The sequence below is a fragment of the Carassius gibelio genome, chromosome A13, assembly GCF_023724105.1.
Source record: "Carassius gibelio isolate Cgi1373 ecotype wild population from Czech Republic chromosome A13, carGib1.2-hapl.c, whole genome shotgun sequence".
Taxonomy (NCBI): domain Eukaryota; kingdom Metazoa; phylum Chordata; class Actinopteri; order Cypriniformes; family Cyprinidae; genus Carassius; species Carassius gibelio.
The window spans coordinates 878,256-888,255 of NC_068383.1; the positions used below are offsets into that span (position 1 = coordinate 878,256).

The 10,000-nt window shown below is 43.8% G+C and overlaps 1 protein-coding gene across 1 annotated transcript in view; it reads left to right on the forward strand.

Annotated features, from left to right (window-relative positions):
- zmp:0000000755 (phosphofurin acidic cluster sorting protein 2) overlaps positions 1-7,024 on the forward strand; it is a 34,518-nt gene extending 27,494 nt beyond the window's left edge. The window contains exons 19-24 of the mRNA XM_052612315.1: positions 3,179-3,221; positions 3,673-3,715; positions 3,982-4,120; positions 4,624-4,847; positions 4,951-5,064; positions 5,168-7,024. Coding sequence (XP_052468275.1) covers positions 3,179-3,221; positions 3,673-3,715; positions 3,982-4,120; positions 4,624-4,847; positions 4,951-5,064; positions 5,168-5,283 — 679 coding nt within the window. The 3' untranslated portion in view covers positions 5,284-7,024. The remainder of the gene's footprint in view (positions 1-3,178; positions 3,222-3,672; positions 3,716-3,981; positions 4,121-4,623; positions 4,848-4,950; positions 5,065-5,167) is intronic.
- The last annotated feature ends 2,976 nt before the right edge of the window (positions 7,025-10,000 follow it).

Genomic DNA, 10,000 nt, shown 5'->3' on the forward strand with positions numbered 1-10,000 from the left:
ACACACGTGAAGGTTAGAGCAGGTAAAGGAGCAGCAGTTTGACTATAGTTCCGGATGAATCCCAGACACCGCTGCAATGCTCTATGAGAGTTTGGGACTGGCCGCTCTGAGATGGCCCTTACATTGGCAGGATCTACCTCTGCCAGGATTATCTTTCCCAGGAACGGAACAGAGTCTGTGTGAATATGCACTTCTCCACCTTGACATACAGCTGGATCTCAGGTAACCTCTGCAGCACCTGACGGACATGCTGCAATGACAAAGAAAAACTCTGAATGTCATCAAGGTACGCATTGATCATGTCTCTAAGCGTTAATCTAAGCACAGAGTTAATCACAGCTGGGGCCCAAAAGGCATCACCCGATATTCAAAGTGCCCAATAGGGGTGTTTAAAGCTGTCTTCCACTCATCCCCTACCCTTATCCAAACAATGTAGTAGGCATTGCAGAGGTCCAACATTGTGAAGATTTGTGCTCTGTGCAGCAGCTCGGGAGCCGAGGACATCAACGGCAGGGGATACCGATTCTTAACAGTGATGTCATTCAACCCACGGTAATCGATGCAGAGGTGCGAGACTTGCTAAAGACCCTCCGAAGATTGAAGCACTCCGCAGGAACACCGGTCAAATCTGCAGTGTGCTCCTCCTGAAACACAGAACAAGAAAAAACAGCAGACGAGGTAACACCCAGGCAAAATGTGTGACAAAAAGAGCTCCATGCCAACGCAGAATTCTCGATTCGCACCAGCCACGGGTTGCACAATATGTGTGCTGGGAGACCCAAAGAAGTAAAACACAATCTCCACACAATGTTTGCCGGATGCAGTTAAACTTACAGGGATAGTGATGTGAGTAACTTGCCCTGGCAATGAGTTTCTTCTAGTAAAGCAAGGGTGCCCAACCCTGCTCCTGGTGATCGACTGTCCGGCAAAGTTTAGCTCCAATCCTAATCAAACACACCTGAACCAGCTAATTAAGGTCATCAGGCTCACTTAAAATTAAAGGCAGGTGTGTTTGATTGGGGTTGGAGCCAAACTTTTTGCAGGACAGTCGATGTAATAAAGGAATACCCCACCAAGCCATCAGGGTAGCATCAATTAAATTTCCCTCAGCCCCAGAATCCAGTAGGGCTGAGCATGGCCTTGAAAAAGCTCCTCATTTGACAATGGCAGGCAGCTGGGTAAGAAATACAGGGGAATCAGATACAGGGGTGATGCTTACCAATACCCATCTACTGGTGAGCTCTTGCTTTTAAAGGAAATGCTGCAGCAAAATGCCCAGATTTTCCACAGTATAAGCAAACTCGTAGCAGACAAACAGTAGCAGCTTCAGAAACAGCACGAGGAGGGATTGGCCAAGAGGAGTGAGCCATGACCCGTTGATGGCAGATTGATATGTGTCTCAACACGAAGCGCCAGATCCGCCAGGTCATCAAATGAAGCTGGAAGGTCATGGATTATAATCTCGTCCTGAATCTCAGGATGGAGCCCCTCTCTAAAAACATCCCATAAAGCAGCTTCATTCAACCACAAAGCACAGCCAGTGTCCTGAACTCAATGGAAAAGTCAGTGACTGACAGCTTGCCCTCCCTCAGTCTCACCAGCTGACCGGCCGTTCCCTTTGCCAGCGACTGAACGATCAAACACCTTGATCATCTCCTGACCAAACCGCTCAAATGTGGACCAGTAAGAGGCTTGGTTCTCCCAGACTGTAGTTCTGGTGGGCTGCAGGGTAAATGTGTTTGCACACTGGGACAGGAACGGGCGACAAGCCTTAGGATCCCCATCATAAAGCGGCAGAGATGGCCCTATAGGTTCTGGTGCTACCCGGGCAATAGCAGTCCAAAGGTTGTCCTGGTCCCGCATCAACTGCCTGACTTGGTTAGTGGGTTCAGTAAGTTGAGCGGACATGGCATCTACCTCTCTGCTAGTTTCTGTGAGTCGTGTGGCATGTTGACCCAGCAGCGCCCCCTGCTGGACGACAGCTGCCCGGATCTAGTCAGACCTTGCTGATTCCATGCTGGCCAGACTGAACTGTCAGGGTGGTAACAGATGAGGAATTAGTTGCAGGGAAAACAAAGATTTATTGAGTTTCAGAAACAAAACAGAACTAAGCCACTGTCCGAGAGGATAACCAGGAGAGATTCAGAAAACAGGAGGGGAATATAAAGGGTGACTAACGATCTAAAATAGATGTTAACCCTAACAAGATAATAAGGTAACAAGGTCAGTGTAACAATAGATAATAGAGCAATGGCAAACAAATATCAACTGACAGCCATGTGCTCCAGACACACCAGGACACAACATAAACAAACCCAGATCAGACCGGTGCCTTGACACTCTGGGTGTGTGTGTGTGTGTGTGTGTGTGTGCACTTGGATGGGTTAAATGCAGAATGTCAATTCCGAGTATGGGTTACCATATTTGGCAAATGTCATGATTTTTTCACTTTTATTACTGAAGATATAGAGCACAGACTGATATTTAGATAATTTTATCTGCTCTACTGTTATAAAGATCTCACTGATTTACATCACAAGCAGCAGACTTTCATCATATCAATAATAACACTTCTGCACTCGTTTTCTCTCATCTTTTGTTTGCATTCCAAGGAAGAGGAGTTTGTATTTTGATTTTTACATCAGGTATCTGACCTCTGACCTCTACCGCTCCATCTCAACATGTGATTGGCTGTCCACCTCCAGTCACATGAGCTTCCTGTCATCGCTCAGAGCTTGTGTGTGTTACATGAATCTCTCAGACGTCACACACACGCATCGACGCCTGAAGATCTACGGATCTTTGTGACTCCTGTGTGCCATTCTGCCACTCTCACTGTCTGATCTGACAGGATATGAACACACACACACACACACACTCACACAAACACACTCTCTCACATGGGCTTATACACACACACACACACTCTCTCTCATTCTCTCTCACACACACACTATTATAAAGTGACCAGATTGTCAGACGGAGGGTGTGTGTATTCCCATGCTGCACTGCTCATCAGTGTCAGAGACTCATTCACACGGATGGTTTTGTTTCATCTCATGGTGATGTTGTGTTCCTCTGGTCAGACGTGTCCAGTGATGTTCAGTGTGCTTCATGAAGCTGCCTGCGCCGTTCTCACCTGCTGTCTCTCTCTCTCTCTCTCTCTCTCTCTCTGCAGTCCGGATGAAGATTCGTGCCAAAAATTTGTGCCATTTATCGGGGTGAGAGTCCAGATCCACTGATACTGCTGCTGATTTAAATTGATTAATTAGTTCATCCAAACATCATCATTCTGTCAAAAAAAAAAAATTAGAAGAATGTTGGGAACCGAGCAACATTGAAGATAAACACTGACACACTCCTCAGATGATCTTCTGCTGTGACAGTCACACGGTAAAGAACACCATGAGGAGAGTAAATGAGGACACAATGATCAGGTTTGGATGAGCGCTCCCCGGGGGGTGGTCAGTGTCCGTCCTAAACTCTGACTGGACTCTCTAGTCACCGTTAGACCTTGATTAGCTTCTTCAGGTGTGTCTGATTAGACCTGCAGCTGAACTGACCACCCCTGAGCTATCACTTTAACTGCACGATTGAACATTTGACATGAGATCTGATGTGCAACCTTCTGCTGGCGAGTGTGTGATGGTGGATGTGCTCTTGTGCCGTCAGGTGGTGAAGGTGGGGATCGTCGAACACAGTCTGTCCACATCAGGTGAGTTCAGATCCTCATTCAGCACAGCTGATGTCTGTGATGCAAGCGTGAGCTTCAGTGATGATTGGGCGTTTGATAGCGTCATCACGCAGGTCTCTGGTGCTCAGGAAATGAGGTCACGTCTGCGAGCTTCACACATAAATAGATTTTACAGTCCTGTTCATATTGTGCCTGCAGCAGTGCATCCGCTCCTCATATGTAGGTCAGCGGATGTCATCAGAAACAGGATGTGTGTGTCTGTTCATGTGGCATCTTTCTGTTCTCAGTGGATTCTGATGATGCCATGGGCGGGAATGTGGGCGTGGCTTCCTCACCCCTGCCACAGTCAGCCACACCCTATGGGAAGGAGATGTGTGTGACTCCGCCCCCATCGCCCTCGGCCTGTGCGGTTTTCACTGGCATGGGGTATGACATCATCACACGAGTGTGTGTGTATGTGTCTGTGTGTGTGAGTGCATCTGGGTCACATTACAGTGGTAAATCAACAAACTGTAGTCTTCAGTGAAAACATTAATTTTGGTTTTGTTAAAAAAAATTAGCATAATGATTTTAAATGTGTTGTTTTATCAGTATTTTAAATTACTTCTGAATATAATAATAAAATGTAACTTGTCTGTGACTTATTTCTGGAGAGTACAGTAAAGATTGTTCATATCCATCAGTCAGTTTCTGGAACTGTTATTGCTTCATTTGATTTACTGTAATGCTATTACTGTACGTTTGACTGGTTTAACAAAATCACTGTAAAAAATAAGAACTCAAACATTGAAGTGATCAGAGTTAGATTGTGATGTGTGTGTTCGTGTGTGTGTGTGTGTGTGTGTGTGTGTGTGTGTGTGCGTGTGTGTGTTCGTGTGTGTGTGTGTCCGTGTGTGTTCGTGTGTGTGTGTGTCCGTGTGTGTGTGTAGTTCTCCGTGCACAGGTGGAGAGCTGATGGGGCTGCAGGTGGACTACTGGACGTGTGCGAGCGGAGAGAAGAAGCGTGAGGGTGAGAAGCGTGACGTGTGTCTGAAGAACACACTGAAGAGTAACTTCCGCTCGCTGCAGGTCAGTCGTCTGCCCAGCGGAGGAGATCCCAGCGCTCCTCACAGTATGGCCATGACCGTCGTCACCAAAGAGAAGAACAAGAAAGGTGCAGCAGTTAGAAGGGCAGGGCTTCTCTCAGGTCCTGTAGCTGGCGTTCTCATGGCGTCAGTGTTAATAACAGATCTGCTGTTGTCTTGTGTGTCTTGCAGTGATTTTCCTCAGTAAGAAGCTGAAGGAGAAGGACGTGGACTCTAAGAGTCAGGTGATCGACGGCATCAGCCGGCTCATCTGTACGGCCAAACACCAGCACACCATGCTCCGAGGTGTGAACATCACAATATCCACACACCACAATCATTATCACAATATCAACATCAGTCAAACTGCCCCTGTTATGGGAAGTGAAAGGGTGTGTGTGTGTTTCAGTGTGCATCGATGGCGTGGAGTGGAACGAGGTCAAGTTCTTCCAGCTGGCCGCGCAGTGGCCGACTCACGTCAAGCACTTCCCCGTCGGTGTGTTCGGCTGCAGCAAACCCCTGTGACCTCACGTCCACTGACCAGCGTCCAGCGTCCTGACTCTATAAGCAGAACAGCTCGTGTTTTCTCTGAAGACGGCTGCCCTCGAGATTAACTGTACGGTGACGGATGGAAAACGCCAGGCACTTTCTGTTTCTTTATCATTTCTGTGAAATCCTGTGTAGAACGCCGTCAGGTGCATGATGGGACGGATCCGCGTGCGTCGACAGGCCGTGTTAAAGCATTTTGCTGTGAATTCAAACTGATTTTTTACCCTAATGTAACCTCTGTTAGCAGTATTTTGTGATAACACAGTGAATATGAAAGTATAAACTGAACCTGCCTTTAAAGCACACAGATGATGAGCAGAAACATCGCAGTTATCGCCCGCGTCTTCACTGATGAAGAACTTCCTGTCACATGACACACACCGCTCACGCCCACACCCATCATACACATCACTACATAACTGTTTTATTTCCATCTGATAAATGATCAAATATTTGACAGCCAATCAGCAGAGCTCCAGCTTGCGGTTCTTAAATCAATTAAATAAAATATAAAGTCTTGTTTTATGAGAAACTGATCAAAATGAGTTTATGATTAGAACAAGAGCAAATATCTGTGAATCAGCTTAATTCAAAGAGAAGCAAGTCTTCATCTATCTGCTCTCGTTTTAATCATAAACTAACTTCATTTTTGACCAGTGTCTCATAAAACAAGACTTCATATTTTCATTTTGCATTTGATTTAAGAATCCTTAGATATTGTAAAACAAGACAGAAACACTGAGGAAGATGTGTGTGCCACAGATATGAATTCATGATTTCTGCTCTGATTTAAGAGCTTTCAAAGCCTTAAATTGTGAAAAGGCCCACAGAAACCCAGTGCATCATGGGAGATTGAGTGTGTGTTATCTGTGTTCCTGTAGTTCAGTCTGAATCACTTTAATACTGTGGATTTTAGTTTTGAATCTGACGTTTAAACCCTGGTGATCTTCAGTCGCTCGAGCTCTGTTTATTCTCATGTGTTTCCTGCTCTTATTTGGGATTGTTTTGGCGATGAATGTATCGAGATGGCTTTCAGTGTTTGGACCTTCCACTTCAGATGCCAGAAAACTAATTCCAGTTCACCAAAGCTGCTTCATCAACACCACAGTATTTGCACTTGTACTACAGTAATGAGAGCTGATGGCTGCTCCGGCTCCAGCACTTTGATTTAAAGAGACAGTTCATCATTCTGTTCTTATTTCATCCTCGTGTCATTCAAACCCATATGACTGACTGTGGGGAGATATTTAGAGAAATGTCTCAGTGTTTTTTGTCTTTACTGTGTCTTCTTGAAGAAATGCAGTCAAAGCTTTGTGTGATTTGAGTAAATGATGACAGAATGCTGATTTTGGGGTGAACTGTCACCTTCTGAACCACTATGAACTCGTTCTCTGTATATGCGGTCGAGCAGATCCGTTTACATGAAGGATTCTGTGTACGTCTGTTAAACTCTAGTGTGTGTGTGTGTGTGTGTGTGTGTGTGTGGACAGGTCACGTCTCAGCAGGTATAATCCACTGCGGCTCATATACGGGACGCTGACTGATGAAGCACCTTTGCACAGAACCTCAATGTTAAATTATGTGACAGACTTTTTAATGTTTCATCTTTGCATGTTTTACATTTGGAGTATGTAATGGCATTTTATAGCGCTGCTTCTTTCCATGCTTGCACATGCAGTTGTGTTTAATAAAGTGTTTTTATGCACTGGGGAGTGAATCTCTGGTTAGTTTGTCACAGCTGTCTGTTTTATAATGTAGGCTCATTCTGAAGCAACTTGAAAACTTCAAAACCTAAACCGATACTTGTCGCTTCTAATGATACATAAAACAAGTTTTACAGAAATTTATTTGTAGATTAAATGTGCAGTTGGTTTGTAAATGAGTTTTTGTTGCACTTCCACGCTTTGACCAGCAGGTGCCGCCCATTCGAACACTTTAATCAGTGAAACATTTTAAGAAGTTCTTGAGATTTCTTCCAACACACCTGCTGTGGAACAAACCAGAGCAAAATAACAAGGTTTCACGCTTATGAACTGTCTTATGTTAACCCTGAGAATCCCTCACCTGATTTGGAGTCACTGGTGAAACATGACCAGCCTTTAGACATGCCTAGAAAACTCTCTTTATGATATATTATCACCAAAAAATGGATTTAATCCTTTCGTCGGCTTCTTTTCTGTCATTTCTTTTAGGAGCTGATTGAACGCAGGCCTCGTAGATCTGATCTCATGCACCTCAAAAAAAAAAAAAAAAAAAAAGTGCTGCTTGTGTCCTCCACAGATCCTGTGTGATGATGATCTTACCTCAATCCACAGTCAGTCATTAGATGAAGCGCTCACGGAGGAACATGATCTGTGTGGTTAATCACTTTATAATGAGTGTTAGACAGTCCTTCCTCTACATAAGGAAAGAGGTGACTGTTAAAGGAACAGTTCACTCAAAAAAGATGAAGTGCTCACTCTCTGTTCATCTGAGATCAGGATGAGTGTGTTTCTTCATCAGGTTTGTAGAAATGCAGCACTGCATCAGTGTCTCATCAATGGATGCTCTGTAGTGAATGGGTGCCGTCAGAATGAGAGTCTGATAAAAACATCACAATAATCCACAGCACTCCAGTCCATCAGTGAACATCTGGAGAAGACAAAACCTAAAACACATCCAGCATTAAGATGATTTAACTCAAATACATAGAGTCAGGGATGGTTCTAAGGTGAGTGGAGATCCGGGGCTTAGCCCAGAAAAATCCATGTATGTGACTTTTTATTTTAATAAATAAGAAATATTTACCTTGTTTAAAATATACAAAAAAAAAATAAAAACAAATTTAAAACATTTTATTTAAAGTATTGAGGAAAATACATTTTATTTTTTGCAAACAAAAATTAAGAATTGCAAAACAAATGAAACAGTGCGAAAGCAATGATTTTGCAATAAATATTTTTCATGGTAAAATGTATTAATTTATTTGCAACGCTGCTTTTATTTTGCGTGTCAGTCTTGCTTGAGCTTGCAATGCAATTTTTCCTTTGCGCTTCACTTTTCTGCAATCACGCTTTGTGGCACTGTTTTGACGTGGGGGCGGAGTCAAGGGACGGGGGCGTGTACAACATGCCTCCCTATAAGTGACGTCATTGGCCCGAGACGCAGATCGCTGATCCATGTCCTTGTTCATGATGAGCAGAGACTTTCGAGTGGATCATTTATTTTTATTCAGTAGCATTAAAACATTCATGTTTTCGTTTTATTTACTTTATTAACAAATGTATGTGTATTAGCAGCGTTTGCTCAAGTTAAAGAAGTTTTTAACGTGAACATCTGCTGTTTATTTCTCTCAATGTGCACACTTTTATAGCATTATGTGTATTGGGATCGCAAATCATTTGAAGCAGTTCGGGAGTTCGTAGCGGGTTCGCGAATCATTTGAGTCAATTTGGGGATCGCGAATCATTTGAAGCAGTTCGGGAGTTCGTAGCGGGATCGCGAATCATTTGAGTCAGTTCGGGAGTTCGGAGCGGGATCGCGAATCATTTGAGTCAATTTTGGGATCACGAATCATTTGAGTAAGTTCGGGAGTTCAAAGCGGGTTCGCGAATCATTTGAGTCAATTTGGGGATCGCGAATCATTTGAAGCAGTTCGGGAGTTTGTAGCGGGATCGCGAATCATTTGAAGCAGTTCGGGAGTTCGTAGCGGGTTCGCGAATCATTTGAGTCAATTTGGGGATCGCGAATCATTTGAAGCAGTTCGGGAGTTCGTAGCGGGATCGCGAATCATTTGAGTCAGTTCGGGAGTTCGGAGCGGGATCGCGAATCATTTGAGTCAATTTTGGGATCACGAATCATTTGAGTAAGTTCGGGAGTTCAAAGCGGGTTCGCGAATCATTTGAGTCAATTTGGGGATCGCGAATCATTTGAAGCAGTTCGGGAGTTCGTAGCGGGATCGCGAATCATTTGAAGCAGTTCGGGAGTTCGTAGCGGGATCGCGAATCATTTGTCAATTTTGGGATCGCGAATCATTTGAGTCAGTTCGGGAGTTCAAAGCGGGTTCGCGAATCATTTGAGTCAATTTGGGGATCGCGAATCATTTGAAGCAGTTCGGGAGTTCGTAGCGGGATCGCGAATCATTTGAGTGAATTTTGGGATCGCGAATCATTTGAGTCAGTTTGGGGATCGTGAATCATTTGAAGCAGTTCGGGAGTTCGTAGCGGGATCGCGAATCATTTGAGTCAGTTTGGGGATCGTGAATCATTTGAAGCAGTTCGGGAGTTCGTAGCGGGTTCGCGAATCATTTGAGTCAGTTTGGGGTTCGCAAATCATAGCTGTATATGGATAGGCATTTTTAACTAATTTAGTAATTCTAAATTTAGTAGTTCTAATTACATTTTCCACTCTTGTTTAGGTGTGAAATGTGAACTAGTATTTTTTGTTTTAATGATTTGCCTTTTAACAGTATCAATTATATTAAAAAACTAAACAAATCGTGCCTATAAAGTGCAGGCATCTAGGCTAATGTAAAGTTACACGATAAAGTCATACTAGTGCGTGTGCATTTTGAGTGCGTTCTTTCACTGCATTATTTGGTGTATTCTAATGCATTTATGAATGCATGTGAATGATCACAAAATTCAAGATATGAACCCTTTGTGCCAAAAGGGTTCTTTCTTGTCATTATAGAACCTTTTTAGCATAAAATGTT